The sequence below is a fragment of the Populus euphratica genome, unplaced genomic scaffold (genome assembly GCF_000495115.2).
Source record: "Populus euphratica unplaced genomic scaffold, PopEup_1.0 scaffold3.1, whole genome shotgun sequence".
Taxonomy (NCBI): Eukaryota; Viridiplantae; Streptophyta; class Magnoliopsida; order Malpighiales; family Salicaceae; genus Populus; species Populus euphratica.
Window position 1 is genome coordinate 5,411,499 of NW_011499847.1, and position 20,756 is coordinate 5,432,254.

Consider the following 20,756-nt stretch of genomic DNA (forward strand, 5'->3'; position numbering starts at 1 on the left):
AGTCTGCACTAAAAAATTTCTATTTTTAGCTTAGTTTTTGTGACCTTTGTTCTTAGCTCATACTCTTAGTTATGTCAAGATTCCCGGCATTGGTCAGTTTTTGAGTTAGACCTGGAAATCCCTTTTGACCAACTAGATTACTGCCAGTTTCTGTTCTATAAAATGATTTTTTCTCACTTTGACTCCCTCATCAAAGTTGTATTCCTATATGCGTAGATGATTTTGGGCTTTTGAATCGCTTGATTTCGATATCAGAAGCTCAAGATATTCCTGTTTGAATATCCAACGTGAAGGCAGAGAATTCTTCCGCGAGAAGGATATTGACCCAAGTCTACACTAAAAAATTTCTATTTTTGGCTTAGTTTTTATGACCTTTGTTCTTAGTTCATACTCTCAGTCATGTCAAGATTCTCGGCATTGGTCAAATTTTGAGTTAGTCCTGGAAATCCCTTTTGACCAACTAGATTACTGCCAGTTTCTGTTCTATAAAATGATTTTTTCTCACTTTGACTCCCTCATCAAAGTTGTATTCCTATATGCGTAGATGATTTTGGGCTTTTGAATCGCTTGATTTCGATATCAGAAGCTCAAGATATTCCTGTTTGAATATTTAACGTGAAGGTAGAGAATTCTGCCGCGAGAAGGATATTTACTTGAGTCTGCACTAAAAAAATTTCTATTTTTTGGCTTAGTTTTTATGATTTTTGTTCTTAGTTCATACTCTCAGTCATGTCAAGATTCTCGGCATTGGTCAAATTTTGAGTTAGTCCTGGAAATCCCTTTTGACCAACTAGATTACTGCCAGTTTCTGTTATGTAAAAAGATTTTATCTCACTTTGATTTCTTCATCAAAGTTTTAGTCCTAGACGTATAGATGAATTTGGGCTTTTGAGTCACTTGATTTCGATATCAGAAGCTCAAGATATTCCTATTTAAATATCTAACGTGACAGCAAAATTTTTTTGCCACGGGAAGGATATAGCCCAAGTTTGCGGGACTGATTCAAAGGATTTTTTCTGGACCAAGGACTGAATCGAAAAGTGTTAAAATGAGGGATTTAATTGAAGAAGAATATGGAAAGCTAGAGAGGGGGGCTGATTCATCATAAATGGAAGGATTTTTACCACACTGAATAAGGAAAATAAGACCTTGCAGCTGCACCTTCCATCTGATTTCTTTTCCTTTTTCTCTGCTGTTTTCCCTTCTCATCACGTCTGATTGTTGGAGCTAAAGACCATGTTTTTGTTGCCTCATTTCAAAGGGAGCAGCTGTCCCTATAGAAGGAAAGAAAAGAGCCAAACCATCCTCCAAAACTGGAAAGAAATCAGACGTAAAGCACCATCATAAAATCAGAATATTGTACTTTCCTTTTGCGTTTTTTTACTGCAAATCAGTAGGGATTTGCATCCTAGGATTAATGCATCCTAAATAGAGGTATGTTAGACTATATATAAGCCCCCTCTAATGATCTAAGAAAAAAAAAAGAGAGGAAGGAGAGAACAGAAAAACGGCAAGACGAGAGCACAAAAAGGAGTGAGAACGGCAGAAAAAAAGACAAGAGCAGCCAAAGACAGAAGAGAAAAAACACAGAGAGTATAGAGTTTCTTTCATTCGCCAGTGTTACTATTAGGTTGGGAAAATTGGCAGTAGAAGAGAAAGAAGAGGAAAAAGAAGGAGAAAAGGAGAAGCAAGCCGCAAGAAAAATAAGAGGAAGATCTGCAGTTGTTTCTTCCCTTGTGCTCCAGCTGCGAGAACTTTAGGGACCCTCACGTTCTTTTCTCTTCTTACACCTGCTGGAGGAAAGGTTAGCCGACCATGACTTTGTTTTTTTTCTTCTGTGTGGTTCGTGATATATATGTGCAATATTAATTAAAGCATGTCGTTCCAAGTTCTTCCTTTTTATATGAATTTAGCATGGCAGTTTTCTCCCGAATCAAAAATTAGTCATGAGTCATGGTCACATGCAGTAGGATTTTGATTTTAAAATTTCAGTTTAAAAACATTGGTTCCCTCATGCATATGGGTTTAGTCATTTCCTGTACAGAATCTTAAGTTGATTTGGCTTTGAATGATTTTTGTCATAAATTGTTTCAAGTTTCTTGTAGTTCTTGTAATATGAATGATGGTTTGCTACTTTCCATTTTGGTGTTTATGTCTAATTGTGATGTTTGCATTTTAACAAAAAAAAAACAAAAAATATTTTTTTGTGTGTTGCATACGACCAATACTCTAATATCCTTTTTCGAATTTTCTATGAAAAAAAAATACTTGAAGTTTTTTTTTTTGAAAATGTGTTTTTTCGCATGAATTTCTTAAACACAAAAATTATTTTTCTTACATTTCTGAATTTTACAACATGTTTGTAAAATTCCAAAGGATATTGACCAATATTCCAAAAAATATAAAATTTTTATTTTTGGGGTAGGAATTCATCGATTATTCACTGCTAATGTTTGGATAAAGAAATCCTTAAAGGATGAATATCCAAAATATTATTGGAAATAATTTGTTATTATTCACTGTTAATATTTGGATAAAGAAACCCGGAGTGGTAAATATCCAAAATAATTTTCTAGGAATAATAAATCCGAACACATCCTTGAAAGAAGCCTCAATTATAATCGAGGATATTTTATTTTTTTTACTCCACAGTTTACAAGTCGTGAGAGTATAAAATACTAAGAAAAAAATAGATTTTTAAAGCACTCTAGATTTCTAATTTTTGTCCCTCCTCCTTGCGATTTATGAGTTGCAAATTCTTGAAATACCAAGAGAAAAATGAGCTTGTAAAGCACATTGAATCTCCTTAGATTTCTTTCTTAATAAATTTAGTTAGAATCAAACCGAGAAAAACTAATGGGATTAGAAAACACCAACACCATAGCAATTATAAGACAAACCAAATACCAAGCAGCTTACCTTAGGTAGAGCGTACTAGGGGTGCTAACACCTTCCCTTTACGCAATCAGTCCCTTGTCTTAGAATTTCTGAAAGACCATTTAGGTTTCCTAGTAACCATAATACTAGGTGATGACTCCCTTTTACACTTAAATAAAACTAAGAGACCCCGAAATCAATCGTTGGTCGCCGCAACGCCGCGCTCCGCCACGAGGGTGCGACAATTTTATATACCTATAAGTATAGAAAAATCATTACCTCATATAATTATTTTAGATGGAAAGACATGATAATTTATCATGCATGCCATATTTTTAATTTAGAAGATTATCTTAAGTTCGATATATAACTATAGAACCCGAGTGTTTAGGGTTTGACACATTCGTTATGCTCATGTTGCATTGAGTTTGACTAATTATTAAAACTAAGTGTTTTGAATTGAGATGTTTACTAGATTCATATTATCTTGAGTTTGACTAATTGCCAAATGACAATCAATCTTGGGTCTGATATATTTGTCAAATCTATATTATCTTGGGTTTAGTTGTTGCCAAACCTAAATATCTTAGATTTGATGTGTTCACCAGATTTATATTATTTTAGATATAACTGATTAAACTTAAGTATTTTTAGTTATGTCAGACCTATATTATTTTAAAACCTTTTTAATTTATAAAAATTTAGGTGAAAGTTACACATCACATTCACGTATGAATGAGTAAAACAATTATTAGAAAAAAGTCTTAATCTCTGGCATCGCTCTCTTATTTTTTTAGCTTAACCATGAAAAGTCCAAGGAGAATTTTGGCCGGCTATCTAGCAATGTTTTAATCAAGAAATGCCTTTTATTTTCTTATTGTTTAGTAGTAGTTACGGTGAATTGTGAAAGATGCAATGTACTCCATATTCATTTGAAATATAAAGATGCAATGCGTATTGGAGCCTTGATGATAATTCAATTTTTATCATGTTCAAAAGGGAACATGAAGAGTCATGTCCTATTATAATATCACTTGCTAGTGTTTTCTCCTTCTATAAAAAATATTATAACTTTAGGGATTAATTTGTACTTTAAATCCTTTTCGTGTAATTGGTACCAACGTGTCAACAACCTTTCATTTGTTTTTTAATTGAAAAATACATTGAAAATGCAGGAAATGATTTGGACTATTCTCTCCATTCTTGTGTTATGGGAACGCCTTTGAAGGCTGCAGGAGCACACAAGCTCTTGTTTGTATGTTGCACTACCCATTCATCTTCCTAAGATTTCTGGGTTACAAGCGTTGGGCTGCAAGCCAATCCATAGTCCAGAAATCTTTCTGACGCATGGAAGCTCTTTGAGTGATGTTTTGTCGGATAAATCCGAAGTTTTGGTGTTTGTTGGTCAATTCGAGGGCCTTTATAGCTCTACCTTCTTCAATTAGAATCCTTCAAAAGATATAGTTGAAAAGGAGGCCGATTTGTAAAAGAATTGTTCTCTTTTCAACCCTCAAAAGTTACAGCCTTTCCTAAAAATCAACTAGTTATTTTTACAATTGAAAAGTGTTTCATAAAAAAATGGATTTTTTTTACTTCAAATTATTTTTTTTTCAAAAATCAACTAGCAGAGCAATGTCACCTTCGGCACAAATTGGCAGAATTTCAGCCTTACATGAGACAAACGCACATATCTGTCCAAAGACCACCGAACTGCCACTACAATTGGCGAGTCGGGGGCCTTTTCAACGTTCTTTCTTTTTGAAACAACATGCTTGCCGGTGTCCATTGCCATAAAAGTACTAAAAATATGACCTCAAAATGATCAGATAAAATTTCTACAGTTAATTCTGACAAGTTGAAACGATAACCATAGAAGTGGCTGAAAATAGAAATTACGAGGAGAACGGATCTCAAGATCCATTTGGTCCCAAATAATACAGGGATAAGAAGTTTACTTGCATCAACCAGTAAAAGAACAAAATCCATGCTCACACAGGTTTTGATAACTTCATTGCATTACTTGTTTGTGATTTTCTTTATTAGATTTGTCGCCAAGATGAACAATGGATATGACTTGGTCATTGTGATATGTCCCGGATGAAGGCATTAATGTCAATCTCAGAAGTTCCACCTTCAGCAATTGCATGTTCACATACTAGTTGAAGCTCTCTTGATCTTCTCCTCATTTCTTTGACTTCAGCTCTTTCTAAATCCATAAATTTCTGCACAAGCCCTGCAATTTCCTCTCTTGCCACCAAAGTTGTAGCTACCACCTCTTTCTTTATTCTCCAACCTATCTTCCAATCCTCCACAATTACCTTACTATGAGTCAGTTGGTCAGCAAATATAGGGAAGGTAAGAAAAGGCACACCAGCAAAAATACCTTCTTTAACAGAATTCCACCCGCAATGTGTCCAAAACCCCCCCACAGAAGAATGGCACAACACCTTCAACTGGTCACACCATGGTTCTACCAACCCCATATCACCACAAATCTGTCTCAACCTACAAGTTTTATCGCGTGCCACCCACAAGAATCGGACACCACTATCACACAAACCAGCTGCAATCTCATCCATTTGTGCACTTGAAACTGCAACATGGCTTCCCAAAGACACATAAAGAACTGAACTTTCAGGTTGGCAATCTAGCCATTGTAGAATGTTGAGTTCATTGTTATTGCTACTTGAAGAAGAGTTGTCTCTAAGTTTCAAGTCAGGTATGGCAGGACCAATGGTATAAACGGGAATTGAAATTTTATATTTTAAAGCCTTTATAACTTGAGATTCAAGCTCATAAATTGACGGAAGTAAGAGGTACCGTGCTTTAGGAATCCACGAAATAAGGTCCAAGGTTCGGTGAAGTGTATATTGGTTGCTAGCAAATATGAGGGATGGGAGATCCAATAGACGTAATGGAGAAACTCCGGGGATGTAATCCACTATTTCATTACCCTTTTCTGTACCCAAATAGAGAAGTAGGCATACAGCAAGCAAGTTATCAGTATTTTGCATTTTTTATGGACTTATAGAATCACTGAACAAAAAAGAATTTATAAACTCTTAGTCATTATGTAATGCTCTGTATCAATTGAAGCTTTTCTATTCATTCACTACATGTATCATTTGTGGCTAATGTAACCGACAGCTTTAGACAGAGAGTCCATTATATATACAGCAAATTTGACATGCTAAAGCAGTACATTTATTATCTCTACAATAAAAATAATTCACATGCTAACATAAGATAAATCCATTTACAATTACTAGGCAACGAGGATCTCAGAAATTTTGCTAAGATATATTATATGTATTATAATAGCAGTGGAATAATTCTTGCAGAAACTAAATTATAACCCTTCTCTGAAAAGAGGAAAGAAAGCTAGAGTTGACCTTACCTGACAAGTCCACGGGGAAGTGTCCATGTTGTGCAAGAAGATCAAGATGATAAAACACAGAAAACACTGTCGAAGACATAGGAAAAAATGAAGCCACCGGAATATTCCTTCGATTCCCGACACCAATCGCCCAAAACAGGAAAGCATCGGTCACTATAAGAGTAGGCCTCAAAGGCTGATGAAAACTATCAAGAAGCTCCTCAACCGGAGTCTCCATCTTAGTCAAGACAGCTTCAATGAACCCAATTGGATCAGCGTTGCGGACCAGCTCTGATGGAATAACGTTGGGTATGGAGCCAAATTGGAGGTTACTGGGGCTGCTGTTAGAACTGGAGCTAATGAAGCCAAGCCATTCTTCAGTAACTACAAAGGTTATCAACGTGTCTGGTTTTTTTGATGCAAGTATGTTGCAGAAGTTCATCAAGGGGTTTACGTGGCCTCGACCTGGATAAGGTATGGCCACTACGTGGCAGCTATAGGTTGGTTTAACGGTAACAGCATCCATGTCTGAAACAAGGCGAGGATACTTGGCTGTGAATTTCCAAGCTTGTAGAAGAAAGGAGTAGGTTATTTGTGAAGTGTAGATGACGACAGTGCCTTCTTTAAGAGATGGTGGAGTGGACACAGGGATTCCAACGTCATCGAGTCTGAGTCATCCGAAGAAAAGTCTCAGTTGCTTTTTGTGGAAAAGGGTAAAATTGATGCCTTTCCATAGAAAACAGAACGATTATAGCCATCCATCCATCATATGCATCACAGTGTAAAGATTACCCAACATTTTCTTTGAAAGATCAATTTAACTCTCAATGGAACATGATGAGGAGGACCAAATTAGATTTCAAAAAGAAAAAGAAATACTATGTATATTTACTGTCTGAACTCTCAATGGACTCTATTTGTGCGTGGAAATCGAAGTACAATGTCAACGTATCAAGTCAAGTTTAAAAGAGCCAATCTAGTTCAATAGGGTAAGCACAAGCATTCAATAAACTGACATTGCTACGCTCCCTAACAGATTCATTCATGAACTTCTTTCTCATTCTTCGTGCTCTCCCTTTATTACGCATTTGAGTAATCTTGCAAGTTGCAACCAAATTCGTAATTAGAGTGGACATTTAGTTTTAGACAACAAGGAACAAAGCCAAGAAGTTTAGCCACAAGGAAGCAGCAGGAATATTTTGTTCAAATTAATATGGCTGCGGCATGCTATGCCTTTGATGAAGGCTTCAATGTTAGATTCGAAGTTCCTTCTTGTTCAATCGCGTGCTGACATGTCCTGAAGCTCTCTTGCTTTTCTCCTCATTTCTTTCCCTTTATTGCTTTTCCAATTCATGAATTCCTGCTATTTCATGTTTTCTAACCAAGCTTTCTGCTTCTGATTTTTCCTGCATCTTGTAACCAATGTTCCATCCAATCTTAATTTTGAATTGAAGCTATCGGGAATGTAAGAAAACTAACACCTGAATAAATGCCTTCTTGAACAGAATTCCATCCACAAAGTGACAAATATTCTCCTACAGAAGAATGACACAACACCCTTAATTGGTCGCACCAGGGAGGGCACTTTTAGTCCCAAGTTACCTCAAATTACTTTCATTTCAGAAGTTTCGCTACGTGCCACCCACAAGAACAGAACACCACTTAACGGAAATCAACTGTGAATTCATCCGTTTGAGTACTGGAAACTGAAAGAATGCTCCATAAATAGTAGTATAAAACAGTTTTACTAGTTTGGCTATTTAACAACTGAAGTAATCGAAGCTGTTGTTCGCTGTAACAGAGAACGAAAACTTTGTCCTTAAAATGTCAATGACTCGAGGTTCAAGTACATAGATTGGAGGGAGTAATAGATGTTGTGCTTGATGCACCAATGAGAAAGCTCCAATAGCTCTGTCCAGAAAGTATTGGCTCCAGGAGAAGAAGATAGCTTCTTCAGGTTCATCATAGACAAAATACTGATATAGTGATCTAGTAGTTTAGATATTAAACATGCACAATCCTGGTATTCATCCGTGAAAAATATTTAATATACCATTTGCTCTCATCAACTGTTTAAGTAAGATACAGTAAACCATTATCTTTTGATTTCCCAAAAGTAAAGACAAGAATTAAGTTCCAGACAACACACATTTGATACAGCAGCTGCATTATAAGGATTTTGACCATTATCCTTTTTCCTAAACCAGATTTACCTTATCACTGTGATATTATCAGAGTACGTAAAACAACCAAGATGAAAGCATTCTATTGCTTAGAAATGATAAATAAAGCTAAAACGTAAATAAGATGATCTAACTGGAATTGGTCATTCAGCTGTATAGACCAAGAAGCCCCTTTCTATATTCTAACTTGCATGTAACAGCACAATTGAGAAATTTCAAGCAGTTCGTTTTGAATTCTGCATTTGAATCTTCCGTTTATATGTTTTTCCACGTGCTTTGTAGTACATACCCTGCACATTGGTGATTCTGATGTATTTGTGAAAATGATGATAAGTAACAGGCTCAAATAGATTTTGCTTGCTGCATTTTGCTTCGTTTAGATAATTACCCAAGCAAATTTAATTCAAATGACTTGTGAATGAATTTCCAGTTAACATTTATTCCAGAAAACAAATGGCACATGCTTCAAGTATTCATTCGTAGTTTCATACCAAAAAAAAATGTATTCATTCATAGTTGATAGAACCTAAGAACATGACAAATGATCTGTTACGACCCGAATCTTGAATCCATGATTGGTGCATAGACAAGGTTCCCCTCCAAAGTTTCTATATCTATACGAATCCAAACTTACACACAAACTTATCCTTCAAAACTCAATCAGAATTCAATGCAGCATTAATAATAAAATCAACTTCATAGTATAATTGAATTGTTTTACTATAAGAGTTAATATAATTTCATAGTTTTGGAACACTAACTAGATATAAAGGAAAATGTACAAATTACAAATGAAAAGGTGAGTTCAACAACTCGGTGAGTAGATAACATTCAATATACACACATGAGGTAATACTACAATGAGAAATATATATACAAGTATGGATTTCGGTTCTTATAAAAAAGGTTTCTCAAATAGGCCATAACAAGAATATCATATGGCAAAATCGTCAGAAAATCAAAATGCAATGAGCATGAGGCTCCGTACTGTGGGATGATCAGTCCACACAGGTTATGACTCTCCCGACCAACTAGGGTTCAGATATGATGTGCACAAAGATTAACATTACCCTGTTAGCATGGGTATTCTAACTAATATACCATAGGTTCATAATCATAACCAAACAGACATATTCATATCTCAAGGCTCAACTGATGACATCAATCAAATGAGAAGCTATCAAGTCAAAAGTCAATTCAAAATATATACGGTTTCATATCAAAAATTCAGATTCAACAATTGATCATGTTTTATCATAACAAGGATAATAATTAGTATATATATATTATCAAGAAGCATGATCCAATTCATATTAACAAATCAAATATTTATAATATTTCTCATGTATATGAAAAATTATCCACTCATCTGACTAGAAAGCAAAAAGAAGTTAAAAGCAGACACCTAAGAAAATCTCATAGACGTTCTACCAATAGAATATCAGGATTATCTGAATACAAAGGAGACATATTCAAGAATGACTCAAAAGAATATATAACCTATTTAATACACTTATTTAAGGATATATTCCATAACCCTATATATTTTTGAACTAATTAGTTATATTCCAAAAACCCAAAAATTAATAGTTTTCTCAAAATCCAATCCATAATAAAATAAATAATAAAATTGGTAATACTTCACTAACTAACCCTAAAATTGGTAATAATTCACTAAATAACCCTAAATTATTCATCAAACCAATCTAAAAAAGCTAATATCACAGCTAGGGACTAATATGAAATTTATCATATTTTTAGGCCTAAATTGTAATTTTCATCTAATTAGAGGACCAAACTAAACATATCATAAATTCATGAATATAGTGGAATTATGTCCATAATTCATCCTCATTTCTGTCTAGAACCTCTAATTATGCTCCAGGGACCATTCTGGAATTTTTCTAAATTTTTAGGGTCAAATTGTAATTTTTGTCAAATGGAGTACCAAACTAAAATTTTCATAAATCCATGACTATACTGAAATTCTGACCATAATTAATCCTCAATTCTGTCCAGAATACCTCATTATGTTCCAGGGACCATTCTAGAATTTTACCAAATTTATAGGGTCAAATTGTAATTTTTGTCAAATGGAGTACCAAACTAAAATTTTCATAAATCCATGACTATACTGAAATTCTGACCATAATTAATCCTCAATTCTGGCCAAAATATCTCATTATACTCCAGGGACCATTCTGAAATTTCACCAAATTGTTAGGGTCAAATGGTAATTTTTGTCAAATTAGAGGACTAAATTGAAAGTGTGAAAATTTCATAACTATATAGTAATTCTGCCCATAATTCATATGTTATTCTGTTCAGAATCTCGGGATATGCTCCAGGGACTAACCTGTAAATTTTCCAAAGTTTGGGGACTAAACTGTAATTTCCACAAATTAAGGGACCAAATTGAATTTTCATCATCTTCCACCTCCAACCCAGAATTTCAACAGAAAACTCACTGTTCTTTCCTTATTTCTAACATAAATTCAACATTCAAACAAAATCATAACTCAAAATCATCATCTTTCAATTCAATCTCTCAAAATCAACCAAATAATCAAATACCCACAATAATTAACCTTATAACATTCAATTTAATTCATCAATTAAACCCAAAATATAAATTTTCAAAACCTTAACATTTATCAAAACTGAAATTAAAGCTAAAGAAAACATAATATACATATTAAAGCATAATCTTACCTTTTTCACTTATTTCCTCCAACTTCTTTCTATTTCCCTTTTAATTTTTTTCTTTTTTCTTTTTTTTCTTTCTCCCTTCTCTGTCTTGCCGATTCTCTCTTAAATTTTCAGATTTCTCTTTAGTTCTTTTTCCTTCTATTTATATTTATTATGTTTATTTAATTACCACACTACCCCTCGTTCACTCTTTAAGCCACAAGGGTTTGTTATATTTTCCAACTCATTAATTATTCAAAACGTTACATGACCAATGCTGATTTCCCTGATGAAGGATTTGATGCTGGTTTCAGATGATCCATCTTTGGAGATTGCTTGTTGGCATATCTCCTGAAATCCTTTCACTACCCTCCTCATCTCTTTTCCTTCATTGCTATCCAAATCCATAAAATCCCGCGCAAGTCCTCCAATTTCCTCCCTTCTCACAAGATTTTCAAGCCTATACTCTTTCTCCACTCTCCTGCCAACCTTCCAGTCCTCCACGATTAACTTGCTGTTGGGGCGTTGATCTGCAGAAATTGGGTAAGTGAGGAAAGGACCACCTGCAAAAACACCTTCTCGAACAGAATTCCACCCACAATGCGTCCAAAATCCTCCTACAGATGGATGGCACAACACCCTCAGCTGGTCACACCAGGGCACTACTAATCCCTTATCACCGCAAACCTCTTTCAACCTAGAAGTTTCTCCACGAGCCACCCATAAGTATCGAACACCGCTATCATGCAAACCGCCAGCAATTTCATCCATTTGGGCACTGGAAAATGAAAGAAAGCTCCCCATGGAAATGTACAGAACGGATTTACTAGGTCGGTCATCTAACCATCTCAAGTAGTCAATGTCACCATGTGCGGTCATCGCATGAGATCCATCTTGAAGTTTCGAGTACGGTATTGAAGGACCAACAGTATAGACAAGAAAGGAGAATCCTGCTTTTATAGCATCAATGGCCTGGGGTTCGAGCTCATAGATGGAATGGAATAAAAGATATTGTGCTTTAGGCACCCATGAGAATACCTCCACGATCCGACCCAACATGTATGGGTTGCTCCCATTAATGAAGGAAGGGAAATCCACCAGGCTTGTTGAAGAAACTCCTGGAATGTAGTCCGCACGTTCATACCCTCTCTCTAAACCTCACACACAAAGGAAACAAAACATGAAGCAAATCCCATTAAATCTCTGCATCTGGATCCATAAGTAATTAGAGCAATGCACAATCTTTCAGCAATGCAAATATGATCGTAGATTCATCTTTCATTCTCTTTATTTCTTTTTGCTGGTATTTTTACTTGTTCCAATACTATGGATTAAAAGAAATGCTAATGCCATTCAATCATATAGTTTGAAAACCTGCCCGGTATAAGAGTCAATCAGGTTACTGGGCCATTGGTTCAATCAATGATTCATGAGAAATCAAACCTTATTATCACTTGAGAAAAAAAAATTAAATATATAAAATGTTTTGAAAGAACAGTAGTACTAAAACTACAGATATACAAAGACACAGCTAAAAGAGCAACAATATTACAGACTGAAATTGTTCAAACAACATGAGTGATTTTAAATTTCCATCTCTTCAGTAGATTACCAGAGTGTTGATCTCCATGAAGCTTAAGCTTTGAACTAGTTGAATAATTCAAATCATGGCATATCTTTTGAGAGTTCTAATTCCATGAAAATTAGGCGACCATCTTCAATAGTAGTTCAAACGTAATGCCCTAAACACATTTGATCATAGTTTGAGTTATAAAATAGTAATGATGGATGATGCCGAATATTCAATCTGCCTGCTGAAAATCTATATGAAATTCTTTTAGAAAAAGAAAAAAATAGTGAAATATGAAGATAGATCCATTATAGGACTCTTAGTTCTATCATTTTTCCATGTTCATATTCTGAGAAAACTGACAAGAGATGGGTTTGTGAAGCTGTTCTCACCTAACAAATCCACCAGGAATTGTCCATTTTCCCTGAGAAGATCCAAATAATGAAACATTAAAAACACATTAACTGACATAGGCCAAAATGAGGCCACTGGAATATTCTTCCTATTCCCGACCCTGACAGCCCAGAGCAGATATGTATCAGTTATTATGACAGCCGGCGGATGCACAAGATGATCCAAAAATCGCTCAAACAGAGCTTCCATGCTTGTCATGAGCGCTTCAAAGAACTCTAGCATGTTGCTAGCGCGAACTAGCTCAGACGGGACAACATTGGCAACAGTGCTGAAGCTTATTTGATCAGGCTTAGGATCAGAACCGATGAAACTTCGCCACTCTTCAGTGACTACAAAAGTAACACGGATGTCATCTTTTCTTCTAACAAGTGACATGCATAGTTCCATCATGGGGTTGATGTGGCCTCGACCTGGATAGGGCATCGCCACCACGTGACACACGGTGGCTGCTTCCCTGTAAATGTATCCCATCTCTGATGAAAAGGGATGGTCAATTTGGTGGACGCTTGACAGTAGGGTTTGAGCCCATTATATTCAGAGGGGCATAAGGAACTGTTCTCCATGAAATGAATACAATAATTAGACTACCAAAAAAAACGACCAATTGTTTCGTAGTTGACCATTTTTTTGTTGATGTTGCTTTCTAAACTAGTTTGATGAATTCTAGGATAGAAAGACAAACAACTCAGCAGTAGCTCTCCTAGCTTAAAGAATCTTCCTCCTGCCAAGGTTCTATGACCTTTAACTTCTTGCAATTTGTTTTGAAGGTAGTATAGTCTTCTATGGAATGGTTTCGAAACAATGGTGGGTTGATTGTTTTCCCTTTCCTTTCTTTCAATTTGTTTTTGGTCAAGCAATTGAGATCGAGGAGACAAAAATAGAACAAAGGTTGCCATGCATTGAAGTAAATGGTCCATCGTCTCTTGCAGTATGCAGGAGGTTGCCAGTTGGATCGAAACTTTCAGTACAAGAAGCTAATGTTTAGCTCTATATATTTGAGAACAGTCCTTTCCTTATGCGGCGGCTGTCTTTATAACGTCGAGGTAATTAGATTATATCAGTTTAATTTTTATTTTTTACTTGTATTTAAAATTTAAATTATATAATTTTAAATTAGTTTATTTTTGAATTTAAATTTAAAATATATTTGTTATATATATATATATATATATATATATATATATGAATTGTATAATTTCAATATGATATATTAAAATACTCTAAAATAAAAATATATCATTCTAATTAAAAAAAATAAAACATTATCTAAAATAGAATTGACAATCTTATTTTGAGTGTTGAGTTGCATTATGTAGCTTTTAAACTGTTAGATAATAATAAAAATCATATCTTGTGGTCGTATTTAATAACTTAATTTTTTAGATTAAAATAATTTTTTAATATAGTATGAGAGTTTTGATAATCAAATAGTTACAAGTTCAAATCTCATTATTCTCGTTTATATAATAAAAATTAAATATAAAATAATATAAATTTATACAAGTTTTAAGCTAAAAAGATTTTTATTTTAATAAATATGTTAAAAAATAATATAAATTATAAAATCTCACTTAACAGTTTAAATTTTTAAATTGAGATGGTTGAATTGCAGGATGCAGCTATACACACATGACATGATGCATTGTTTAGCATCAATCCTAAGTATGTCAGGACAACTTAGGCTGCCAAGGCTGATTGTAAGAGGAAGAATTCATAAGGAAATAGCAGCCGGGGAATTCAAATATTATTTAACTATAGAAGTTATAAACTAAATATGGAATTATGTGGTTTGCGCGCGCGACTGATTCTTGTTACTATGGTTTCTTATGCTGAGCTGAATAACATTGCTGGAGAAAGCAAATAAAGGTCATAAAATTCACAATATTCATCAATGAAAATTCACTTCATTTGCATCTTTTTGTGTTTTTCAGAACGTGGAGAAGAATGTGTGGACTACATTCCTGGAATTCCTCCAATACGTTTAGTAAATTTTCCTACAGTATTCCATGGAACTGGTCGCCAAACCTTGCCCCGAGCTTTAGAGCCCGTTTCGCTGGCGTCGAAAGCTCAGTATCTTCTTTTCACTTCTGTCTATGAGCTTGAAGCCCAAGTCATTGACGCTTTAAAGTTGAAATGGCCTTTCCCTGTTTACCCTGCTGGCCATCCTATTGGACCTACACCTTATTTCGAACCCAAAGACAAACACTTCAGTTATTAGCAGTAAACACGATATCCCTGGCTACATTGAATGGCACAATTCCCAACCTAAAGGTTCTGTGCTGTATGTTTCAATGGGAAGTTTCCTTTCAGTTTCAAGTTCCCAATTGAATGAAATTGTTGCTGGGGTTCATAATAGCGGCTCTCGGTTCTTGTGGGTGTCACGAGGGGAAACTACTCTTTTTAAAGATGGCTGTGGTGATAAGGGGCAAGTAGTGCCATGGTGTGACCAATTGAGGGTGTTGCGCCATCCCGCTATTGGTGGTTTTTGGACACATTGTGGGTGGAATTCCACTCTAGAAGCTGTTTTTGCTGGAGTTCCAATGCTTACTTCTCCTATATTTTGGGATCAAATTCCAGACAGAAAAACAATTGTGGAAGACTGGGAGATAGGGTGGAGAGTGAAGAGAGAGCTTGGAAGTGAAAATTTGGTGACACGAGAAGAAATTGCAAAGCTTGTGAAAAGTTTTGTGGATGCAGAGAACAGCGAGGTCAAAGAAATAAGGAAGAGAGCTAAAGAACTTCAAGAGACTTGCAGTGCAGCAATTGCAAAGGGTGGATCATCTGACACCAACCTTGATTCTTTCATCAGGGACATTTCACCAGGCCAGGCCAAGTGAGCAGATTGATTATGAATTAAGTAGTGTTATTGAATAATAATTGCTAGCTGATTTAGGGTCTGCGACGATGCGTTTTCGGAAGTGATTGTGAATTTGGAACTCTTCTTTACGAAATCTGCATTATAATATCGAAGTCTTTAAGCAGAATACGTTGACCAGACATTTAGGCTCTGTGGCTACCAATTTAACCCCCATCATTTGCAAAAACGCTGCAAGACAAAGGCAATATAATCACAATTTACGTTAATTCCGTGACCACTTGTATTTACGTAATCCAAATCTCTTCGCTCTCGGTATATAAATCCAGAGCATAAATAAATATGTATGTTGGTGAGTTGTCAGTTTCTTGGTGCATAAATCCAACAAGACAAGGACAAGGACAAGAACATGCAACAACTTTGCTGTAGTAACGCAGTAGCCTCGTTAAAAGACATCTGCGTATGGTTTGTGTATTTTTATTTGAATAGAGCATTGGGAGCATTAACTTGTCACTATTCCTGAATTATGCGGGCAACACACAGAAAAAACAGAAATGTCAAAATCAAATCAAGTGGTGATATTGTCATCTTCTATATTTCTTTTAAATGCACATCATATGCGAGTCCTTGTCTCGCTAGCCTTTGATTGCTTCCGTTCCACTACAAATTATGGAAAGAGAACACCTTCCGTTCAATTCATTCTAGATATACAGATGGACTCTAACATGGACGCCGTTGACCAGCGATCAACAACCAACTGCCATGTGTTAGCAGTGCCCTATCCTGGCAGAGGCCATGTCAACCCCATGATGAATCTCTGCAAGTTACTATCTTCAAAGAAACATGATATCCTCTTCACTTTTGCTGTTACTGAAGAGTGGCTTGGATTCATTGGCTCTGATACTAAACCCAGCAACATCAGATTTGCCTCGATACCAAATGTCATTCCTTCTGAACTAGTCCGAGGAGCTGATTTTCCGAGATTCTATGAGGCTGTGATGACAAACATGGAAGGTCCATTTGAACGGCTACTTGATCAGCTTGACCCGCCAGTGACTACTATCATAGCCGATGCTGAGTTACCATGGGCAATCACCATTGCAAACAAGAGAAATATTCCAGTGGCCACACTTTGCACTTTGTCAGCAACCGTATTTTCAATATTGTATCATTTTGCTCACATAAAAGACCTGCAAAAGCTAGCCAATTTGTTAGGTACTATTAGTGTGATTTCTTAACATAAATTGCTTCTCTCTTGTCTCTTCCCATGCTGATTTTTCCCTCATCGGACTAAAATGAGGGACATCTATATGTTCTTGCTTGCATTCAAAATTGATATTTTATTCCTCTTGAGACTTGACGAATAGAAATCACTGATGGAAATTGGTGCATGTTTGCCTATATTTAGATGATGGAGAAGAGATTGTGGACAACATTCAAGGAATTTCTTCAAAGCATGTATTAGACCTTCGAACAATCTTCAATGGAGGCGAGGCACGAGTTATGCAGCTTACTTTGGAAAGCATTTCATGGGTGCCAAGAGCACAATATCTTCTAATCAACTCCGTCTACGAGCTTGAATCCCAAGCCCTCGACGCACTAAAAGCAAAATTACATTTACCAATCTATCCAGTTGGTCCTTCCATACCATACTTTGAACTTAAGGACAACTATTGTGTCACTGCAGGTTCTGATAGCACCAACTATTTCCAATGGCTGGATTCCCAACCTATAGGCTCTGTTTTGTATGTGTCATTAGGAAGTTTCTTTTCAATTTCCAGCAAACAAATGGATGAAATTGCTTCTGGGTTGAGAAATAGTGGTGTTAGATATTTGTGGGTGGCTCGTGGAGAAGCTTTACGGCTAAAAGAGAGTTGTGGTGAAAAGGGGATAGTGGTCCCATGGTGTGACCAGTTGCAGGTCTTGTGTCATTCTTCTGTAGGGGGATTTTGGACACATTGTGGGTGGAATTCAAGTCTTGAAGCTGTTTTTGCAGGGATTCCAATGCTTTCTTTCCCTTTATTTTTCGATCAAGTTCCCAATAGTAAGCAGATCGTTGAAAACTGGAGAATTGGGTGGCAAATGAAGAAAGATGAGGGGACTCAAATTGTGGTTAAAGGAGAGGAAATTACAGCGCTTGTGCAAAGGTTTATGGATACGGAGAACAGTGAGGGGAAGGATATGAGAAGAAGAGCGAAAATGCTTCAGCAACTGTGCGGGCAAGCAATAGCAAAAGACGGATCTTCTGATAAAAACCTTGATGCTTTTATCAGAGATATTTCAGAAAATTCCTGATGCTTCTTGCAAATTGTAGATATTTCAGAAGCATGTTTAAGCAGCTTAATGCAATTGAAACCTACTAGATTTCATGATTTGAAGCTTGTATCAATTGGCTTTTCATGGAGTTCAGAAGTATCTGAAACATTACTCATTTAGATGTAAACTGCAAATGCATCAGAGAGCTGTCGACCGTTTTGACAATTTCTTTGGCTGGGAAGATTATCATTCTTAGATTGAATAGCATCAGCATTTCTTTCTTTCTTTTTTTTTTTGGTATGGATCAGCATCTCTTTTAATCAACAGGATTGGAGCACGTAAAATCCTAGCAAAAAGAAATAGAAAGAATGGAAGATGAATCTAAGATCATATTTGCATTCCTGAAAGATGATACGTTGTTATATTTTATGGATCCAGATGCAGAAATTACAGTAGCGATTTTCTCATTGAGCAACCCAAACGTCATTTTCCAGTGCCCAAATGGATGACATCGCTGGCGGTTTGCATGATAATGGTGCTCGATTCTTGTGGGTTGCTCGAGGAGACACTTCTAGGTTGAAAGAGGTTTGTTGATGAAAGCCCATTTCAATATTGCGGACTCTGTTATCATCCATGTTTTTTAATTAGGGCCCAGATAGAGTTCAGGCCCACACCAATGACAATGGCCTGCCACAGTCCCCTTCCTTTTGGCATCGGAGGACCTCTAGCGGGATTAGAAATTAAAACCATAATAATTATGATTTAAAGTATTTGTAAAATATATATTAAAATAATATTTTTTATTTTTATAAAATTATTTTTAATATCAAAACATTAAAATATAATATAAAAATATAAATAATTAATTTTAAATTAAAAATAAATTTTAAATTAAAAAAACACAATTTTAACAGTGTTACCATACTTACCCTTACATAAGAAAAAGTTCACGCAAAATATCAGTAATTCGGAGATATCAACAGCTAATTTCTTTTCATTTTTTTAAAAAGAAATCTTATATCACTCTGAAAACATTAATAGTTATGTATTTATTTATTGGTTTTAATAATCAAAGTATTCTCCGACCGATAGTAAACCGTTTATATTTATGATATATATTAAACCGTGAATGTTATTGCGAGAAGTAAATTAATTGATTTGAATTTTAAGAAGCTGCTTGATATGTGAACGAAAATAATTAGCATGAACACCGTGCAAACCAGACCTCGATAACACAATAACACCAAATTGCTGGGAAAGCAGAAAAAAGGGAGTAACTATATTTCTGTTTAGATTTATTTATTTATTTTTTTCGTATTAACCACTCCTTACGGGAGGGTGGGGGGGGGTAATTACACTACAAGGTCGATGTTGATATGCCAAATGCAAATGTTCAAACAAGGAGTATAACAAACAAAATGATGCCGTGTCAACAAAAATAAAATTGAATGGCGCAAGATAGAGTAATTTCATGGTGGTCATGAGTAATTATAATTATTGAACTTGAATCGAGTCTTGAAAATAGAAAAAAAGGATATGTTTAGAGTTTTAAATCTTAGAAGATTTTTTTTTTGAAACAATACATGTAAAATGTGAATGTAAACTAAAATATAAAAAAAAAACATGAAATTTAGTATTCTTGTCTCCAATAAAAAAAAAATTAAAAAAATTAATATGAATATATGTTAAAATTTTGTTTGGCTTTGCATAAAAAAATTAAGAATGAAGTCAACTTGATTTTTTTATATCAGATATTAAAACTATGTTTGTTTGATTATTTTTTTGTTAAAGAATTTTTGGCCTAATGGATTGTTTGGCAACAAATTCTTAAATCTATTTTGACAATATCCTTTCAATAAAAATGATTTCTTACCAAAAAGATCTTAAATAAATTTAATTTCTTTTTAGAAAATTCAATGATTAATTTAGAAATTATTATGGGTTCTTTACATGTTTTTAAAGTAATTTAATATCATGGCTTTATACTTATACAGTAAAATATTGATATAGTATTAAAATATCTGTTTTTTATTAAAATATTAAAAAAAATTAAAAATATACAAAAATATATGTTTTATTTGGTATGCATACAGTCAAATCTCTCAAAAATTAAAAATTATATTTTGGCTAAAAAAGATATAAAAAGTACATGTTATGATTTAGCATTTTTTTATACACACAAAAATTCAAAAACTATCTTTTATGTATTTTTAAAACTTAATAACCAGTTTATTAAATATATGAGAATTTAATCAATATTTTTTTTAAAAAAATTAGAATTAATTGTCAATATTTTAATATAAAAATTGAATCTAAAAATAGATTAGTATTTAAATATTAAGAATTCATTAGAAAATTCTTAGAATTTTTTTAAGACATTCATCAATTTAACTAGAAGTATTTTTTTACCATGATATATATGAATTGTAAAAAAATCTTTTATCTTTCAAAATAAATCAACTCTGTCAGGACACCTATATAATTTTTTTCTCACAATAGTTTATTTGAGTATACATATCTATAATAAATTCAAAATATTATATTTATTTGTTAGTGTGAATCTTTATTTAAAGTTAT

General features: G+C 34.5%; 3 protein-coding genes and 1 pseudogene across 5 annotated transcripts; 2 read left to right on the top strand and 2 right to left on the bottom strand.

The window, feature by feature from the left end:
• Nucleotides 1–4,674: 4,674 nt before the first annotated feature.
• Nucleotides 4,675–7,113, bottom strand: LOC105110093 (UDP-glycosyltransferase 87A1-like). Of its 2 annotated transcripts, XM_011005023.1 has the most exons (4): nt 6,931–7,113; nt 6,275–6,872; nt 5,261–5,836; nt 4,675–5,183 (listed from the first exon to the last, which is right to left on the bottom strand). In XM_011005023.1, exons 1-4 carry the CDS (start codon nt 7,009–7,011, stop codon nt 5,074–5,076), a joined length of 1,365 nt encoding a protein of 454 aa, XP_011003325.1. In that variant the 5' UTR covers nt 7,012–7,113; the 3' UTR covers nt 4,675–5,073. The 2 variants fall into 2 exon arrangements, with proteins under 2 accessions (XP_011003325.1, XP_011003318.1); XM_011005016.1 differs by having other exon boundaries at nt 4,675–5,836; nt 6,931–7,112.
• Nucleotides 7,114–8,849: 1,736 nt separating this feature from the next.
• On the bottom strand, nt 8,850–13,810 carry LOC105110104 (UDP-glycosyltransferase 87A1-like). Of its 2 annotated transcripts, none has more exons than XM_011005041.1 (3): nt 13,087–13,810; nt 11,392–12,275; nt 8,850–8,977 (listed from the first exon to the last, which is right to left on the bottom strand). In XM_011005041.1, the coding sequence occupies exons 1-3, from the start codon at nt 13,577–13,579 to the stop codon at nt 8,963–8,965; spliced, it is 1,392 nt and encodes a 463-aa protein (XP_011003343.1). In that variant the 5' UTR covers nt 13,580–13,810; the 3' UTR covers nt 8,850–8,962. The 2 variants fall into 2 exon arrangements, with proteins under 2 accessions (XP_011003343.1, XP_011003335.1); XM_011005033.1 differs by having other exon boundaries at nt 8,850–8,982; nt 11,397–12,275; nt 13,087–13,809.
• A 1,098-nt stretch (nt 13,811–14,908) lies between these two features.
• On the top strand, nt 14,909–16,098 carry LOC105110119 (UDP-glycosyltransferase 87A2-like; annotated as a pseudogene).
• A 325-nt stretch (nt 16,099–16,423) lies between these two features.
• Nucleotides 16,424–18,464, top strand: LOC105110127 (UDP-glycosyltransferase 87A2-like). Its single transcript, XM_011005064.1, has 2 exons — nt 16,424–17,138; nt 17,332–18,464. The coding sequence occupies exons 1-2, from the start codon at nt 16,478–16,480 to the stop codon at nt 18,216–18,218; spliced, it is 1,548 nt and encodes a 515-aa protein (XP_011003366.1). The 5' UTR covers nt 16,424–16,477; the 3' UTR covers nt 18,219–18,464.
• The last annotated feature ends 2,292 nt before the right edge of the window (nt 18,465–20,756 follow it).